The sequence below is a fragment of the Oenanthe melanoleuca genome, chromosome 12 (genome assembly GCF_029582105.1).
Source record: "Oenanthe melanoleuca isolate GR-GAL-2019-014 chromosome 12, OMel1.0, whole genome shotgun sequence".
NCBI classification, from domain to species: Eukaryota; Metazoa; Chordata; class Aves; order Passeriformes; family Muscicapidae; genus Oenanthe; species Oenanthe melanoleuca.
In genome coordinates, this window is record NC_079346.1 from 15,504,603 (window position 1) to 15,523,876 (window position 19,274).

General features: G+C 44.5%; 1 protein-coding gene across 2 annotated transcripts in view; it reads left to right on the plus strand.

Moving 5' to 3' along the window:
* Nucleotides 1-19,274, plus strand: part of LOC130258355 (high mobility group protein HMGI-C-like) — a 51,428-nt gene that overhangs the window by 26,150 nt on the left and 6,004 nt on the right. The window contains exons 1-5 of one of the 2 annotated variants that reach the window (XM_056501646.1): nt 8,677-8,777; nt 9,331-9,597; nt 16,438-16,645; nt 17,210-17,317; nt 17,749-17,796. In XM_056501646.1, the coding sequence (XP_056357621.1) occupies nt 16,559-16,645; nt 17,210-17,317; nt 17,749-17,796 (243 nt within the window). In that variant the 5' untranslated portion in view covers nt 8,677-8,777; nt 9,331-9,597; nt 16,438-16,558. Of the gene's footprint in view, nt 1-8,676; nt 8,778-9,330; nt 9,598-16,437; nt 16,646-17,209; nt 17,318-17,748; nt 17,797-19,274 lie in introns of those variants that run through there. The other variant, XM_056501647.1, reaches the window with a different exon arrangement.

Genomic DNA, 19,274 nt, shown 5'->3' on the forward strand with positions numbered 1-19,274 from the left:
CCTCAAATCTGTTCCTTTTCAAGCTCAAGGTATGTGGCTGAAATTGTCTTCATACAACCTGGAGGTTTTACTGCATTTTCAGTCAAGCTGAAATACAAGAAAATACTCTTAACTGCAGCCATCTTTTGGCACCCAATTTTGCAACACTCATGAGTATAACCAAAGTACAACATCTGTTTTGAGGTGTGAGTTAAATCCTATTGTGCATCCTTCTGCAGGTGCCTTGCACTTGGTCTGTGCCCTTCCTCTGCCTGTTCTGTGCAGCTCAGGAGACTCATCCTGGAAGTCTTAGGGTATGAAGGGAGGACTTGGAACCCCAAGTAGCTTCTGGGGGGTCAGCAAGGCTGAGGGTGCCACTCATAGCAGAGGAGTGAAGTGCAGTGAGACTTGTTATTTTTTAGCTTTATTCTATCCCATTTATTAAATGTCTGCTTGAAGGTAACTGGCTGTTTGTACCATTAGACAGAGCTGCTGTCTGTCCTGATTATGGCTGTGTCTGGGGGTGATGCAGGGGTGGGGAAGGCAAAGCTGTGTCTTGATCACAACTTCTGCCCCAGCTGTCTTGGCACACAAGTTGAAGTTGTCTTCTCATCTGCATGTTTTCAGTGGAATGCCACCTCTTCTTTCAGCCCTTAATAACATGAAGACTTAATAAACACAAGCTTTGACTTCTCCCTTTTCCTCCATTGAACATGTCCATGTGTTTTAGCACATTGGTGTGATGGCTGGCAAAGACCACACCAGGGCCCTGCTGTCTGATGTGATCTGGAGCAGGCTGTAAGGGTTGAGGTGAGTGAGTTGATGTGTCTGTTCTGAGGTAACCACCCACTTACTACCTGCTTCATTTGGCCAAATGGCTGGACAATTCAATTCCTTGGATGCACACCCCTTTTGTGCTGCTGCTGCTCTGTGATAGGTAGGTTTTGTAGATCAGTGCTGGGCAGGAGCCATGTGGTTCCACTGCTGGGTCTTGAGTGCAGTGGTCACTGTACCTCTTACACTTGTAATGAGTCCCACCCTCCCACAGGGCATGGGTTTTGTGTGGGAGGATGTGTGTGGGGCTTTATACCCAGCTCTCACTGAGCTCCCACTGGCTGAGGGTGTTGATAGCACCTTCTTGTTCCCCCACTTCATCACAGAACATAAAATGCTGGCAAAACAGATTTCTGATTTGGATCCAGAATCCAACATTTGAGCAGCTGTGAATGCTAACAGATTGCCAGGACTGGGAGGCTTCACCTGAGGTCTGAGGAACTCAAGTATGAAATAGCTGTATTGCCAAAGGCACTGTGTAACATTGCTTTTAAAAATTTCTTTGCACCTGAAGCATGGAGAGTGGGTAAATATAACATTAATCTTTAAAAAAAGGTTTGGGAGAATCCAGGAAACAAGAGCTTGCAAGCCTGGCATCTGTAGTACAAAAACTAGTAAAAGCTGTAATAGACAAAAATATGTTTGACAATGAGATCAACACAATCAGTTTGGGAGAAGTCAGTGTGGTTTACATGAAGGCAGGATGTTTGTCTTCCAAACCTCTTGGAGTTCCTGGAAAAGAATGTCAGTAAGAGTGAAAGAGCTGGTACTAGATTTCTGTAAGACTTTTGGCAGAGTTCAGAATATCTTATTGGGAAGGTGTACAGACACTGCAAAGGAGAGAAGGTTCTGAAAAGTACAAATAATTGGCACAGATTGGAAACAAGGTGGGAGAAGTCTGCCAGGGAGTTCCACAGTTCAGTGCTGGAATTTCTAATGCTGGCCCTATTCAGGAATGGCCATTGAAAACAGGGAGAGTGAGACTTCAAACTAGCCTGTTAAAACAAAATTTTTCAAGACAGAAAGATGATAGCTAACAGTGAAATATTATTCAAAAATCCTGAGACTGAATGGCTGGCCAGTGGAATGATGGATGAAATTTCAAGTAAATAAATGTGAAATGAGGTATGCAGAGAAGTAGGCATTGTTGTATATCTGAAATCATGGGCTTGGAGTTGACCATGGTCTTGGGGTTATGTCATATAACCTTGTGAAAGCATCAGATTGAGCTTTAGAGACATGAATCAAATAGCAGAAGCTAAGGAAAAAAAAAAAAAAAAAACCAGGAAAATACTGTTGCAAGATTCTGGAGAGAGAGGTGGTGTTTGGTTTTTGGTTTTAGTCTTGTTTTGGTTGGCTTGTTTGTTTTAATTTTAAAAAGCCTGATGTGCTTTCACCTTGAATACAACATGTGTTTCTGCTTTCTTTATATTCAAGGAGTATACTAGACATGGAAAAATTCCAATAACAACTTCTGTATAGGACTGAATGAGAAATTGTCCTCAGCTTGGAGGAGACATGTCTGAGAAGTATAGCAAAGGTGGAAGAGCTGTTGACTGCCTTCCCCTACACAAGAACAAGGGATTTCCAAAGAAAGCCTTTGCATGAAACATCTTGGATATTCTTGCCTCTTCTATTGAAGGGTGATTTTTCTCATATACAGCAGAATTATCTCTCCTGGAATACTGCTTTCCTTTCTGAATTTCTTTGCTGAAAAAGGAAGACAGAGTCCCCCTAGGTAAAATCTTGTGTGATAATTTATGCATTCATTATGCTGGCCCAGCCTCCAAATGGAGGTTTGGCTGTGGAGGGAGTTTCCTCGCCCAGATGAATCACTCACTAGTATTTATGCCATACATGCATGATAATTTTTTTGATCTCTGTAGGCATCTGGGATTCTTCTGCTTGGGTAACTGGCAGCCAGCCTGGCTCATCACAACTGGCAGCTGCAAAGGTGGAGACTGGCTGGAAATAGCTGGAAGTGGATAAGACTCTTTCTGGTGACCTCCCTTCCTTTTGCTTTGAGGGTGTTGCACGCTTGATTGCCATGTTTGCACCATTGCCACAGACTGCCCTGTGTCATCTGTCCCCACAGCACAGGGCCTTCCATAAGAGCTGGCTAAGGGGGAAGTGAGAACAGGGAGTTAGGGCAGGGTTCAGTGTGCACTGCAGAGCACCTGCCTAGTCTTACTGGGTGCTAAATATACTGAATTTGCTATCTGCAAAGCCCCATCAATCTGTGGCTTAAAGAACCTGGGGAAGTGTGGAGGTGGATGGTGTTCTATCACTACAGGCCAGCTCCCACCCGTGTTAGCACATGGTCCCATCCAAAGGACTTTTTCATGTCAGGTAGGCTTCCTCTCTTTTATGTGCATCATTACAGACATGAGCTTTGAATCTTGTCCCTGTGCAAGGTGTGCTTTATATTTAGGTCATAAAGATTGCCTTGCATTTGGCCCTGGACTTAAGGAGAAAAATCAGCCCTTGTCAGGAAAGCCTGTGTAAACAACTCTTCCAAATCATTTCTACTTTTGTCACTCCCCCTTAGTCCTGTTTCTCTGGCACAGTCCTATCAGCACACTATTGTTGTCACCTTTAATAAATCCATATGTGTTTAGCAGAGAGGTGTCTTGATGGGTATGTATCTTCCTGGGAGTCCTTGGGGCTTTTCATCTAAAGAAGTTATGGAGAATCAATGGTCTACCAGAGTTTAGAGTGGTGCTGCTAGAATTAAGGAAGAGAGAAGTGGTGTGCAGAACCTGAGATTTCAAAATGGTATTGCCAGAATTTTGAAGTGCAGTTGAAGTGTGCTGGAAAGGTGGAAGGAAAAAAGATCCTAAAAATAGATTTCCCAGCAATTTTAAAATGAGATTTTCTTAGTGTTTGGTTTCTAACAGCTTGTAATCAGCTAATGCTTGTGCTGTCAAAGCAGGTGCTTGACCATCTCTGCGGGTTCCACGCTGTGTGTTTGTGACTGGTAGTTTCTGAAAGCCCTGCCTGCTCAGCAATGAGCACAAATGCTGTGGGTATCTTGGTACTGGGGAAAAGAGGCTGCAGGTTTCCCTCTGGGAAATGTGTGGGCAGAGTGCCCCTGTGTGGTGACACAGAGCACGGCGTGCTGGGCACGGCAGGGAGTGAGAGCATCTCCTTCAAGTGAGTGAAGGATGCTCCATTCCTTCACAGCATTTGGGTTGTGCCTGGTAAAGGAGCAGGAGCAACATTCCTGGCATTTATACTTTATTTATATGTTATTTTACCTTCCCTTTTCTCTCCAACAGCCTTTTGACAAAGGTAAGGCAAAACATGTTATTTTCCAGTTGTGTGTTAATGTCCTGCCTTTCCTCAAGGACAGAGGTAAGGACTGGACATGTACAGATAATACGCTGTGTTCTGAAATATGTTCTGTCCAAACAGTGTTACAAATTGTCTCATCTGTAGACAGCACCAACTCAGGGCTGTGCTTTCTTGTACCTGTGCCAGCAATGCCAGGGCTGTACTGGGATCATACCTCTATTTCAGTGTGCATTCTGCACCCACACTGCTTATACTAAGACTGAAGTTGTTTTAGTCACTTGTCCTGGCACCCTCATAACTTGGTCATTTGGCTTTACTAATAGGTCTCAGACATTAATTCTTGCTTTTCAGTGCTTTTTAGCTGATGTATTAGGTCTGTGGTTAATTTGCTTTGGGTTCTGCTCCAGGTAAGGGAAGGCTTCCTTCTGAAGTTGTTTGTTGTAAGATTGAATGGAAAGAGAACAACAGTAAGCAGCAGCTGCCTTGCCAGGGGCATAGCCTGCAGGCTCTCCCCGTGCTGTACACCAGGCACTGGCTGTGCAGCTGAGCCATCCATATGCTCTGTGCCTCTTTGCAGACATCCTTCCAAAGCAGCCAGGCTTCACGAGCTCTTCAGCCTGATCATGAGAAGTTTGATAGCATTTGGAAGTGTATGTGAGCTTCCCCTTTTTACTGTCCCTTTCACTCTTGTAAGGAGAATTCAAGTACTGGTGTGTCTTGAAGCTGCACATGGGGTACATGTTGACAGATCAGGGAAGGGAGCATGGTATGCACTACACTGAACCTTTAAATACCCACACATGCCATGTGTGTGTGCTGCTCTTCCCCTCCCTTGGAGGGCAACCTAAGGGATAGTCATGGGCCTGAGCTGTCTTCCTCAGAAATACACATTTCTCCATATATGTACCAACACCCAGTTTTTTAGTGTCCCATCTAGGTTTCCTTCACACCCAGCTGTCTGCTGGTGGAAGGTTTGTTTTGTGTTACAAAGGTCCTTCAAGGCCATCCCCAGGCCATATTTCACAATGTCTCTACATGGCTTTATCGACGAAAGTGTGAGCTCTTTCTAATTCTAGCAGCACCTTTCTTGCCTGCAGCAAAGCTGTTCCCTCTTCACTTCACACTCACTTGTCCCACCTTCCTTTTCTGCATGTTGTCAGGAACAGTAACTGTCTCCAGCTATAAAGGTAGAAAAAGGTCACCCTTCTTACCAGCTGACAGTGTTTATGGCATTGCTTTTGGCAAGATTTCTTCCCATTGCAGGAATCAAATTCTATCACCTCCAGTAATTAATTGACAGAATTTGGGGTTTGAAATTGTGAAATATTCTTTAGCTTTCCCAATATGAATCACAAGCTTTGTGGCTGTAGAACCAGCTGAATTCTGAAGCTTCAAGTAATACCCAACTAGTTCAGGAGACTTTGCAGCTATGGAGGACTACTAAAAATTCATTCTGCTCCCCAGGAATCACCTGTTCTGGCCCTTTCATAGATAATTCTGCATAAACCTATGTAACCACAATTTAGTTAGAAATAGAAACTTCATGTCACAGAAAAGAGGAGTTTCTCAGGGAATTCTTCTTATCTCTGTCAGTCCTTGTGTGTATGTGCCCCATTTGTAGTTTCTCCATGGGAAGAGGCTCCCCAACCTCATAACTTACTCCAGTGCTTTGCTGTCCTGTTCATTAAGTCATTAGACTTTCCTCAGCGTTCAACTTAACTTCTGCATTTAAACTAACTCTCTCTTATCCACATATTATTACTTTGCTAGATGCTACACTACTCAGTGTAAAGTCATTATGTCACTTCTGCTCTCCTATCTCAAGGTTTAACAACCCAGTTTCTCAATCTTTCCCCACAGACCATATTTTCTAAGCCTCTGATTTTCTGGAGGTCTTCCAGCAAGTCCACAACTTTTCTCTAAGTGAGATTTTGTAACCCTGTGTCATCCAGAGAGTTTGAATGAAAGAATTAAGCAGTATAGTATTGTGGGGCACACTTCCATTACAATGATAAAATAGAGCATGGCAAATCTATTTCTTATCTTGTAGAAATCACACCTCAGCCTAATCTCCAGTTAAAATATTCATTAATACAGTCTGAATAATAAGCACATACAGAACAATTACTATGAATCCAGCTTTCCTTACACTTAGGAGATAGAGGTTTGTGCACATGAGAGGTTCTGACAAGATCAGAATGGCAGTGAATGAAGCTTTTTATGCATACCTGTCTAACAGAAAGGGATTATATACAAATGAATTTCCAGTTGGTGTTAGCCTACATATCTCACACTGTGCCACAGTGACCGGTCTGGTTTCTGCAAGAGTGAAGATAAGGAGCAGGAATACAGGCACTGCATTGTGGTAAAATCTGGGTGCTTCCTGAAGGAAACTAGTATGTGTCTTGCAGGCACAACCTGGGCCTTCTGCAGGTCAAGTCTTGCTGCAGATACATGAAACTCTCTGGGAGCATGAATGTCTTGGCAGGTCACTCAAATCATGCTAAATTGACCCCATGCCATCTAAGGAATCCTTGTACTCTAGATATGGCTGCTGTTGCTTTTCTGCTGGCTGGTATAGGTCATGCTTGTCCCTCCTTCCTGGGACTTCCAGAAGGGACATTTCATCAGAAGGTGCAATTGAGACCAGGCTCTAGCCCTTGGCCAGGAGCTGCTCATCTCCATAGCAGCAGAGCTGTTCTCCAGGGTGCTCTGGGATGGGAACAGGACTGCACAGAGCAATGAAGATCTGGCCAAAGAGTGAAAAGAAACATCACTGTCTACTGGATGGAAGGGACAGCTTGTGAAATGAAAGAAATCATTTTGTGTTCTCAAAGCACTTCTGTGATCTGTGGCTGTTAAACCGCATAAGTGGTTAAGGCTTGAGGCTGCTCCTGAAGTGGGCACACTGCTTTGGTACCTCTCTTCCTAAAGGGACTAATATTTGGAAATGAGGAAAGGGGGTACAGTGATTTTTTTTTTTTTTTTTTTTTTTTTTTTTTTTTTTTCCCCCCTTAAATGTTTTTGCTGCTTAATTTTTCAGAAAAATAGTTTGAATAGACTTGATAACTGAGCAGGGGAAGCTGGGTGCTTTTCTGAGAAGTACGATAGGAACCAGCCCCTGCAAATCTGAAAGCACAAACCAAAGTGTAAATTAGGCACCCTGTTTAGAAGGATTAGCCACTGGAACACCTGCCCATTCTCCATTCCATGAGACCCTTTTCTCTGCAACTCCCTGAAAGAAGCCAGTTTGGGGCTGGTCTCTTCTCCCAGATAACCAGTGGTAGGATAGGAGGAAATGGCCTCAAGCTGTGCCAGGAGAGGTTGAGGTTGGACATCAGGAAGAATTTCTTCACAGGAAGGGTTGTCAGGCATTGGAAGGGGCTGCCTGGGGAGGTGGTGGGGTCACCATGTCTGGAGGTGTTGAAGAAACAACTGGATGTGGCACTTGGTGCCATGGTTCAGTTGACATGGAGGTATTTGTTCAAATGCTGGATTTTATGATGTTGGAGGTATTTTCAAATCTTAATGATTCTGTGGTTGTCTTCAGGAATGCATTTTCTGGGACTGATGGTTCTGTCAAGTCTGAGATTTTTGGACTCAGTCCAAGAATAATGATGAAATGTCAGTCATTTATATACAGAATGATCAAATAATTTCTCTTAGCCTTAAATACTTAAGAAGCAATGGAGTGTGGATATTAAATTAAAGACACTATTCCTCAATATGTGCCCAATAAAGATTAAATAGGACTCCATGTTCCAATTTTGTATCTGCCATTTCCTAACTGGGAGTTTAATCTCTAGAATATTAATAATGTTCTTTAGCACTTAAGGACTGTCAACCATCTCTGGTTTAGTGTTGTAGAATCAAGTTTAATACCAACTTGCCAGGAGGTATTTGTATGAAATGCAGATTTCTTCATTTTGTACCAAGTGTAACAATTCAAGTTCTGACTCAGTCATTATGATTAAACTATGTTCATACAGCATGCTTACAGCTTTGTCTCTAGTGACATTTAAAAAAAAAAACTTTTTAAAACTCATTAAAAATGAGAGAAGTTTGCATATTTTCATATGGAACAGTAGTGCATATGCAGGAGTATATTTAATAAATTATATATATGTATGCATTTAAATTAACAGATAATAATTTTCAAGTACTTGATTTCATACATTATTTAATGATTTTTTTGGATTTGGAACATTGTTGCAGGGGTGACCAAAGGGCTCTCTAGGCAATTCAAGTTGATTTTGCTTTATTAGTGGTTTGGAGCTCCAAACAACATCTTGAGCTGCTTTGCCCAAGACATTAAATTACATGGTGAGAAATGAATCTCTTCCCAAAGAAAATACTGTCTAAATAAGCCAGATGTTACCTGGTTTGTTATCCCCACTTTCCATGTGGGAAACAGAGAAGAGAGTTCCTGAGGTCACAGGGGAAGCATTTGACAGCCCCAGGGACTGGGGACAATTCCAGAGCCCCTGTGAACAGCTTTAACCAGCAGATCCTTCCCTGTTTGTGAGGTCATGATCAGTATTGTTCCAGACTGATTTAGGTGCCATATTTAGTTCTAGAAAAGCTACTGAGGAGCTCAAGTGATGCAAACCTTTTGTATGGATGACTGAGGAAAAAAATTTGTCTTCAGTTTATTCAGTGGTACTGTCACTGTAAGCAATTTACTACTTGACATAAAAGGCTCAGATCTTGTTTCCAAGATACTGTAATGGGTTTTGTGCAGGTACAGATAGAGATATTTTAATTCTATGGTTTTGCTAATGGTGATGTGCCCAAAAAAACCCAGAATAGGTGTCTTGCATATGTCAAGCCATGAAAAGTCTGTTTTCCTTTGCAAAATACTTTTGGGGTCTTTTGTGAGATCTAGTGGTTGTTCACAGAGTTAATACAAAATACCTGAGTTAGAGCCATGCAACGTCTCCTTTCTAAATACATTTGTGCTCAACTGAGCCCAGCTTCCCATTTTTATTTGTGGCTTAAAGTAAATGCCCTGAGCACATTTTGCACTTAGAGTAATAACCGCTTTATCATCACAAGCCTTCCTGGGGCTGCCCATTTGGGGTTTTTGTTTTGGTTTGGTTTTGTTCTTTCATAACAGGGTCAGCATGGTTCTCTCTAGCATTTGTAAAGAGGGAAGTACGTGAACGATCTGTCCCCTTGATTCAGATCATTCATTTCACATGTGGAAACTGGCTTTACTTTCAGTGATCAGGCCAGCAGGTAGCAGCTGGCTGGTGGAAGGCTTTGGCTTGCAGTCTCTGCTCAGGGCTGCCATCAGAAGGAGATCTCCGGCAGCGCCCGCGCCGCTTCTTATCGCAAGCTGGGAGTGCAGCCCACGGCTCTGGGCTTGCTGTGAGGATCCCCAGGCTGGGAGAGCTGCTCTCACCACTGCAGGGGGCTCCCAGCTGCTTCATTCCTCTCTCCCTCCTGCCTTCACTGCTGGCTCTGCAGTGCTGCCCAGCTTCTCAACAGGTAAATCTTGTTCCTTTCTTACCGTCTCATCTGAAACGCACGCACAGAGCCGCGAGGCGCTGGGGTTTATTGAGGTGTGGGGATTCATGAACTGCACGGGGGTAATTGAGAACCTACTTTTGAGCAGTCTGAGGTGCAGAGCTTGCTGCCTTGTACGTCCCTGTGCCAGGTGCCACAGTGCCAGTCCTGCACAGGAAGTGCAGAGGGCCAATTTCTGGCTTGGCACAGGTGGACAGTGTTTTGCAGATGTCAGTAGTTGAGCTGTACAAGACATTTTATAGAGGAAAATGGCTTGATGCTGTCTCAAATTAAATAACCGTGTTTTTTAAGTTCTTGGTAAACACAGATTTCTGCTTTTCCTGTTATTTTCCTGTAAATACTGTTGGGTTTTTCTCTGCTGATTTAACTCGGTAGTGCATGCTTTTTCATGAAAGTGTCTGGACAAAGACTTTAAGATAAGAAAGAGTCCTTTAGCAAACATTTAAGTCTTTGGACAAATTCCCTCAGGGAGAATTCTAACAGGCTTATAATGTGTAGTGCTAGGGAGTCTGCATCTACAAAGGAGTCTCATTGATCCAATATTTTTGATAATTGATAATTTTGGAAGAACTGCTAGAAATGTCAGAGCATGAATGAAATGTGTTTCAGTCCCAGGACTCAGGAGTTGGGATCCTGGCTTGGTACAAGGGTTTCCTTGGATGGAGACATGAGCTGAGCCGTGTCCTGCCTGCTGGGGTTGGAGTGGGTGGGAAGTGCTGTGTGGCTCTGGGGAGCCCAGCTCCCACTCCAGTGCTGTGTGCTGGGTTCCCAGGGCTGGTACCTCCACCTGACAGCTTTAGGCAGGCTGGTGCTACAACCCTTGAGCTTCCTGGGGAGAGAGGGTGAGGGTGTGTTCTGCTGCTCAGCAGGATGTGGCTAATCCTGAGCTGTACTTCTTCAATTGCCACTGCCTCTCCTTTGTGTTCCCAAACACAACATGGGGGGCTGCTGGTGCATTCCTCTAGTGATGCCTTGCTCTGTTCTCTGCTGCTGGGGGTTCTTAGTGTCACTCTACAAAAAGGAATTACTTAATCCTCAATCCCACTACCCCAGTTGAGGGAGGTGTTAATACTTCAGTTCTATTCCATAGTATTATGGAGAGAAAATGTAAAGTATAGAAAGATGACACAACTTGCCAGGTTCAGAGTTGGGAAGAGATTCCAGTTCTTTCTTTCTCATCTTGGTATCCCCACAGTATTTTTCCCTGGCTTCCTGGGATGGTTAACTGCCTCCCTGGTTTGCCTGCTTTGACCATAAGAAGCCAGGGCTTTGATAGGGCTTGGAAGCTGATGATACTGAGGTAGGATTTAGGTTGAACACTTCACTGTGGAATTGTGGCAACCTGCAGGGAAAGTCCTGTGCATGTGGATATGAACAGGACCTCAGCACAGCCAGGACTGCACGTGTGGCTTGACTCCTTGCACAGGCAAGTGCAAAGCCTCACTTTTGTGAGGAAGAACTGGGAATACTTTAGTCTAAATACAGTGGAGCCATAGTGGTATTTCTGTGACTAGTTGTGGTATGGATAGGGTGAACAAGGTGCCTCTCAGAGCAACAACTGGCTTAGGTATCTGGACAAAGAGAAGCTGGCAGGCAGTGCATCATGCAAAGCTCATTCAAGACAGCTCTTGCAGTGCCTTGATGTTGTGCTGATGCTGGGGACTGAGGAGTTGGGAAAGAGGAAACAGAGCCTGTTCCTGTCTACATCACTGCTTGAAACTCTGTAGTCATCAGCCCTTTTCCGCTGTGGCTGTATATGTCTCTGTTTTTAAAAAAAAAAGCTTCTGACCCTGTTTTCTGGTAGATAGATCTCTAGTCCATAAGCTCCTGTCCCAGCCTTGCCCCCTTTGCTGGTTGTGTCAGAACAGGTCCAGACAGAATGGCCCTTGCCTGCCTTGTTCAGGCTCTTTGCTTCAGCCCCATCCCCAGTGGAGCTCCCAGTCAGGGACCTGGGCACCAGTTTGTGAGTGGAGGTCTGAGACACACAAGGACACTTGTAGAGGAGTCTACGACAAAGCTGGAAATCTGTTGAGCTACAGAAGCTCTTATTCAGGCTTGCCCATATGGTTCCTGTATTTTTTGTCCTTTGTAAACTTAGTTTCTGTCTTCTGACCTGGGTATTTTATCAATCAGGATATGGTGGAGGTGGTGGCATAGCTTGCTGGTTGAATCATTTTGGAAGGCAATGCTGTTTGTTACACAAGAACTGAATTTTACCCACTGAAGTGTCTCTTAGGCCACACTTCTCAGATTCATGTGAAGTTCAGTTAGCCAAGCTGTCCTCACTGAAAATAGTTTTGAGAGTAAGAATCTTTATCATACTCAAAGTGTTCAGATCAGATTGGTAGGGGTGTAAATGACAACCAAAATGATCAGGAGATACTCACATCCAAGAAACAAATGTGCTGGTTTATTCAGCCAGGCAAGGTGAGGGAGGTGTGTAATCTGGTAGAGTTTAAAAATGGAGGAGAGAGAAACGTTGCTGCTGAAGGACTTGATGCAAGAACAATTGCTCATTAAAAAATCTCCAACTAACAGGCAAGAAACTAGGAGGCTTTTAAGCATGAGATCAAAGAAGCTTTAGGCTTTGTCACTCACTGGTCAGGGAAATCCCCTAGAGAGGTTAGTTATGATTTGGAGAAATTATTTGAGATGATGGCAGTTACCTTCTGTTGTCACAAACTTGATTTAGTAGCCCATAAGTTCCTCTTTTTACAGAGAAGTCTGGCAGAAAGGACACATTTGCCAGAGTGTTACTGCCACTGTACTTTCCCAGGGGAGCTGTTCCAGTGCTTTTCTGGTAGAACTGTCTGTGGGGAACCACAAGGAGCTGTGTTATATCTTGATCTACTGCGAGATCTAGAGACGTTAGCATCTGATTTCTCGGAAGGTGAAAGTGATTTCTCATAATACGAGTGCAGATCGTTATTGCTGCAGTTATTGGAGTCAGAGTTTTCTCCCTGCCTGGCCTTCTTAGTCCTCTTCTTTAGTTGTCTTGGCTAACAAAGTCTTTTATCCTCCTCTGCTTGATGCAGGGCTTGGGCTAAAGAGGGAATAAAGAGTGACCACTTTGATGCCAGTGAAGCTCCCTGGGTTTGCTGTGACACATGACAGCAGCACAGTGGTGCTGTGCTGCTCGGTGGGAGCTGTGCTTGGGAGGCATTTGTTCATGTTTTTACAGAGACAGCAATGGAGTTAAGACTATAATGCAGGGTCTCTTATAATCACACTCCTATTATGCTTTGTAAAAGGCTTTGCAAGCTTTTATTTTGTAGGTGGGCGCTGCTGGCAGTGAATCACATCCATGGTTTGGGGGTTTAGAGCAATGCCTCAAGCATCCCTGTGTCATACTGTGTTTCTCCCAAGGACATAGCCTGAAATCTAACCTCCCTGAGGAAACAAACAGGGAGGGGTTCTGCCACTTAATTTACCTGCTCAAGTCAGCAGCCTCATCCCCAAGGCTTCCTCTGTAGTCTATGGAAAAGTTCCTCAAGAACATTGTTCAATACTCTGTGTTAAGCTATATCTACATTGCCCTCAGGAAGAATTTTTCTTTCTTGAGAATTTGTGATGTGAGAAAAACTGGCTTTGTGCAACTTAGGACTTAAATCAGATGTAAAGTACTATGACTGTGAGGATTCCCTGCCCTCTGTCAGGTGTCTGGGAATGCATTTGGGACATGAGGCTTATTTTTAGGTGATGTTTCTGCAACACAGAGGTCTCAATACTGCTGAAATCATGCATTCATATCCCTGTGCCATTTGCAAAGCTCTGTGTGTGACTGACATAAAGATGATCTGAGGCCCACAAACACTTGGATGGGTTTTTTAGATCTTGTGCCCTTGTGGACACAGTGCAGGTCTGGGCTTTCAGCCCTGCTGGCTCCAATCCCAGCAGGAAATGCAGTGATTCTGGAAGGATTACTTGGTTTTTGGTATACAGTGTGGCTCAGTGTTGGTTTGGGGGTTTAGATGTATACATGGGAAATTGTTGAGAAATTTGAAGTGGAATTGCAGTGAGTGCTTTTGCTTTGTCTGCATCTTGCTTGAGTCATGTAAACCTGACAAAAGCCCTAAGGCCTGATGCTTGTGTCCTTCTTGTTTTTCTTTTCACACCAGGCTTTGAGAAGGATGTGCCTTTGGTGGGTGATGAGAGGGTGGAAGAGAGATGTACAAAGCAACTGCTATCTCCTGGCAGTCTCTGACATTTGTCTGCAGTCTTGCCTGTAGAAAGCTGGCCAGATATGTTAAAGGCATTGTAGAGTGTATTAGTTGAGAAGGTTTAGCAAAAAAATATTGTGCTAGAGCTTTCTTTGCATCTGGGGAAAAATGAATTCTGTGCACTGAGGTTGCTCCCATTTGAATAATGACATGCAAAATTTGGATTCCATGCAGGTGTCAGTTCCAGTGAACTCTTGAGAGAGGTTGTGTCAGTAAGAGCAATGGCATCAGTCTCTTACAACTGTGCATTGTACCCTGACATTGTTAGGGTGTGGAGTGAAGGTTGAAAGTTTCCTTGCTGCACCTGTCGTGGCACTGTCAGATTCTGCATGTCCAGCCTGCAGTGACCAAGCAGAGAATGCAAGCTGAGACTGAAAACTAGAATGGAAATGCTTAACTCCACCCTCGTATCAGCACAGCCTCCCCCAGATGAGCAGCTGTAATCTCTGCTGGGGGATCTGCCTTGGACAGCACTTTCACACTTGTCCATTCCTGTGGCCATATCTGTTCCCTTTCCTGGCAGCTGAGGGAAGGCTCAGGCTCTGGAAGCTTCAAGCCAGCTTTGCAGCACACTGGGCTGATCCAGAGCAGATGTGTGTGACATGAGCTAGGCCTGGCTTAGACCTGCCTTTGGGAAGAGGCACCAGGGCATCTCTCCTCCTAGGGCAGTCCCAAGTTTCAGTGACCCTCTCCTGCCTCAGCCAACTCCAGATGCTGGCACCAGCCTGTTTGAGCCCCAATTCTGACCAGAAAATCCAGGCTCAAGGAAGTGTAGCTGGCCAGAGGGCAGAATATTTGTTTTCATCCTCAGTTAAGTCCTCTCATCTTTGGACTTGAATATCTGATCAGACTGCAAAACTCTGTAAAAGCAGAGCTCTTCCCTGAAAGAGACTGCAAGTGTTTTATGCTTGTCTCTCAGGGACTTGGTGGACCTGTGTGTAGCTTGCAAGTACAAAGAAACATTTTTTTTTTCCTTACTGCCTCTCCTCCAGATGCAGCCTGAACTCGGAGACCTGAGCTGTGGTCTTTCCATCACCCTCTGATCAGAGGGTTTGATAGACAAGCCAAGTGTGCAGCAGCACCTGTGAGCTGGGGCCCAACAGTGTGCACAAAGGGACACCCAGGAAGTTCTCTTCATAGGGCTGCTCTTGCATGAACTGGAACTGAGCCCAGCTGCTGCCCTCCAGCATTATTTTAAACAAAAGTCACTCTTCTACAGCTGTGCTGTTACTTAGTACAGCCTTTGTTGCAGGTCCAGCCTGCTGGAGGGACCTGGGGACTCAGCAGTGCTCAAGGCTGATGGGGAAAAGAGTTCTTTAAGCTTCCTGTTGTTATCTTTCATTTAGCAGGTGGAAAAGAAGTAAAACAGGTAAAGGGAGGAGTTGCAAAACAAACAAATTCTCAGGTGATGGTTTTGCAGAGAAGTTAGAAACGCGTGATTCATCTAGATGCTGCTGCTTTCCTAAGCAATAAATGATGCTGCTTTCCTAACTGCACTATTCTCAGCTGTGTATTTTGTGATAAGACCTACTGGCAAAACAGGATTCAGCCAGCACTGCTGACCTCAGCCTCCTCATCCCCTCCCATTTTCTTGAGCCCTCCCTTGTGTGCCAGAAGGAAAGGAAAGCCAAGGTCTGGAGGTGCTGCACGTGGACTGAGCTCAGATCCTTGGCTGGGTTTTGACTCACACACAAGCAACACTTCAGTGACTCCCACCTCTCCTAATGTGCTTGGGATTTAGGTTTCTGCTGAGGTTCTGGTCAAGGTTTCCCTTCTACTTCCTGCTTAGGGATGTGAGGGTGTCCAGGCTCACATTCAGACCTTCTCTGGCAGGCAAACCAGAGGAGAAACCTTCAGCAGAAGCAGGGAAGGTCACTGGTTTCCTTTGTACTCTCAACAGCTTGGTTCTTGGTTATTTCTTAGAGCAAACAGTTTGGATCGGGGCTCATTCCAATCACAGCAGGCACTAAGCTTCTAGCAGAGAAGCTACTGCTCAAGATCTGAGCAGAATCCAGGTCTAGGAGCTTGTGTTGTCCTGTAGGAAACAGTGAGCCTCATGTAGGACCAAAGGCTGAGTGCACTGAATGGGATCAGGCCCCCTCTCCAGGCAGTGAGCTCTGGAGGGGCAGCTCTAGAGCCAGACTTCTCAGAGTTTATACCCTGGGACTTGTTCTCTCAAGCATCCTCATCTGTAGACTTTGGTCTCAGGATTAGCTTTGGTATTTGACAGTATAGGAGCTCCAAAAAAGCTTTACCCTTGGTCACTACCACCACTTTATCTCCCACCTCCTTTCTCTTTGAGCAGAGGAAGCCTCCAGAGAGTATAGTTCAGAGAGCTGCAGACATTGTCTTTTTTGGTTCAGATTAAACAGGGCAAGGTACCAGCATAGACCATACCTGGAGCAATTCAGCTCCTTTGGCTAAAAGCCTCAGAAAGCTGAGGAATAGGCCAGATAAAAGCATGGTTCTAGAGTATTTATAGAGCACAGTTATGCTCTCAAATGTCTGCTGGGTCCTGAACTATTGCAGCTGATGAAAACAATAGCAAGCTGCCACACCTGATTCTTTCTCATCATTTCAGCCTTGCAGGTAGAGGAGAATCCATAACAAGATAAAGCAAAAAAGAGGAGACAAATTTTCTTTCCCACTTCAGGAAAAATAACCTGTTGGATTATAATCTGCAAATAGTGGAGAGTGCCAGCATGAGCAACAAGCCAGAGAATTCTACCTCATCTACACTGACTGAGGGTGTGAAGAAAAAGAGGGGGAGACCAAAGAAGCAGCCACAGGTAAGGGAAGATCATCTCAAGAGGCTGCCTGAGGATGCCATGGCAGTAGCCCAGTGGGGTCTGCAAGCCAGCCCTGGGAAGCAGCTTGCTAACAAGGAGCAAGGAAGGAGGGATGTTCTGTGGGAAATGCTGGGGCTACCCAGGACAGCATCAGGATCTGCACCCTGGGCAATCTCAGCTCCTGGCCTCAGAGGCACCTCTGATGTGACAGGCATGACACTTCAGCCAGGACATGTGTGAGAGGGGCTGACCAGGTCTCTCTTCTAGTCTGGAGACTTTCACATGTTGTCACCCTCTGTTTCTGCACCAGTAATTGGATAGAACAGGCAAGACCCTCTGGCCACAGTTCCTGGAATTTATTAATTTCCCCAGCCCAAAAGACAAAGAGGCAGGAATATTGCTGATCATCTTCTAATGCACTTTACAACTGGAAAAGCAGAAACAGCCAACTATTTAAGGGTCTGGGTGATCTTAGTGGGGTAAGACAGTCCAAGACCAACCAGAATGAGAGAATGTGAATTGTTTTAGAGTTCATCCTGCTTAAATGGTTTTCTTTTATCCCAGGAGGATGGTGGAAACATCCCACAGGATGCTGTGGAGCCACAGCCAGCGAAGAAACCACGAGGAAGGCCAAAAGGAAGCAAGAAAGCAACTGGTCTAACTGGGGGAACGGTGAGAGGAAATGGCTTATAGTCATTTACAGGGGAGAGAAGCACAGCCAGAGAGACAAACAGGGATGTTTCTCTTAGCTTCAAGATAGTGAAAGTTGCCCCTAATTCAGCTCAGCTTTAATTGCTACTGTTGCACAAATCAGTTATTGTGGTTTTCATCCTTACTCATCTCCCAGCCTTCCTGTGTTGCCACTGCTTGTTCAGCAGTTTCCTTCCAGTGTTTCTCCTCCACCACTGCCAAGTAATCACAACCAGTGCAGTCAGGCAGGTGTTTCCTCCTCAACTGTCTTCTATCCCCAGCTTTTGCTTTTTCTGCTGCCTGTGAGACAAGACCTTTACACAAAGGTCACCTTGGCCACTTCAGTGGTTTAGTCACAATGCCCAGCAGATCTGAGAGCTGACAGTATTTTTCCCCCTTTGTTTTCAATAAAGGTAGAACCTCCTGCTGGGAAAAAGCGACGAGGGAGGCCCCGCAAGTGGGTGAGTATGGGCTTCAGTCCTTTCCCTCTTCTGTCACAGGTCCTGGGCAACTTCCAGCTGTTTGCCCTTCTCAGATTGTCTGCCACAACATTCTTTCAGCCTTCATAGCCTGGAAGTAATTAGGGAAGCTCTGACTGCCTTCCTGATGGCCTCTAAGATTCAGCTACTGAAGAATTCTGAGAGCCCAGGGGAGATGCTGTGCTTAATTCAAGACATACCAGACATCCACAGTATAGCATTTCTCAGGCTTGGAGTGTCAGACCAGAGATTCCATCCTTTCTTACAGAGAGGGATTGTCTTCCCAGGAGACTTGAGAGACTGAAGTGATTGCTTAGCATGTCAGTTTGTCTCAAAAGAAGAAACTTAAAATTAAGCTAACAGAGAAATTTGATTAATGGAGAAACTTTGAGTCCTGCCAGCAGGAGACTCTTTTATGCAGCAAACAAAGGGTTAGTAGGAATCAGTAGCTAAGAGTAAAACATTCCAGGTATAAAAACAAGACAAAATCTTTTAATCAATACAGATATTCAGTCCTGTGAACTATTAATGGTATACTATCTGTCATTAGGAGTGATTAAAAAACCTCACAACAGCACAAGCCATTATTTAGTGTGCATCACAAAAATTGCTAGATCCAAACCCAAGCTGTGCACTTGCTGCAGGAATCTGTAGGTTTGTTGTATAGCTGAGGTGGCACAGGAGTGTTCAGGAGGGGAAGGAATACTTCTGGTTCAGAAGAACCAGAGGGGACTGAGCAGCCTGTGAGGGTCATGCAGAAGGCTTGGAAGGAAAAGTTCACCAGCAAGAAAGTGCCAGGAAAAGATCAAAAGAGAGATCAGAAGTTTTTTCTGTGATGGTGACCTTGCCATGCAGGTATTTCCTGGATAGTGGGAAACTGTTTGCAAACCCTGTGTAGAACATCCCACACAAGGGAACTGGTCTATAAATCTGTTCCTTCTCTGCAATCCAGGTGAGATAGTAACAGTCTAGTTCAGCACAGCTCTTGCTCAAAGCCCACTGCTTTCCCTAAGCCCATTTATGTTGTTATTTAAGTACACTGATTGAGGAAGCCTGTGTTACTAGTGCTTAAAGCAACCAGCTGTGCAAACTGGGATCCTCAAGCTCTGTGGAAAATCATCAGAGGCAGAAGTGGCCATGTCTTACAGAACAAAACCTTACTCAGTGAATTCTTATGTCATTTGTGGACTGACAAATCTCAAAGACAATCAGGAGGACGTAGAGTTCTTAACATTTCAAAATGTGTCATTTTAACTTTGATTAGTGAAGTATTCTGATGTTTCGGTTCAGAATTAAACAGCTGAAGAATTTTTGGGGAGCAAAACCAAAGCAGAAGAAAAAGAACAATTATTTTAGTTTTAACTGTCAACCGATAAAATGTTTAGTTGGTCAAGACAGGGAAATAACCTGAAATACAGAAAATATTCTTGATGGAAAAAAAAAATCTCCACAGGTGCATA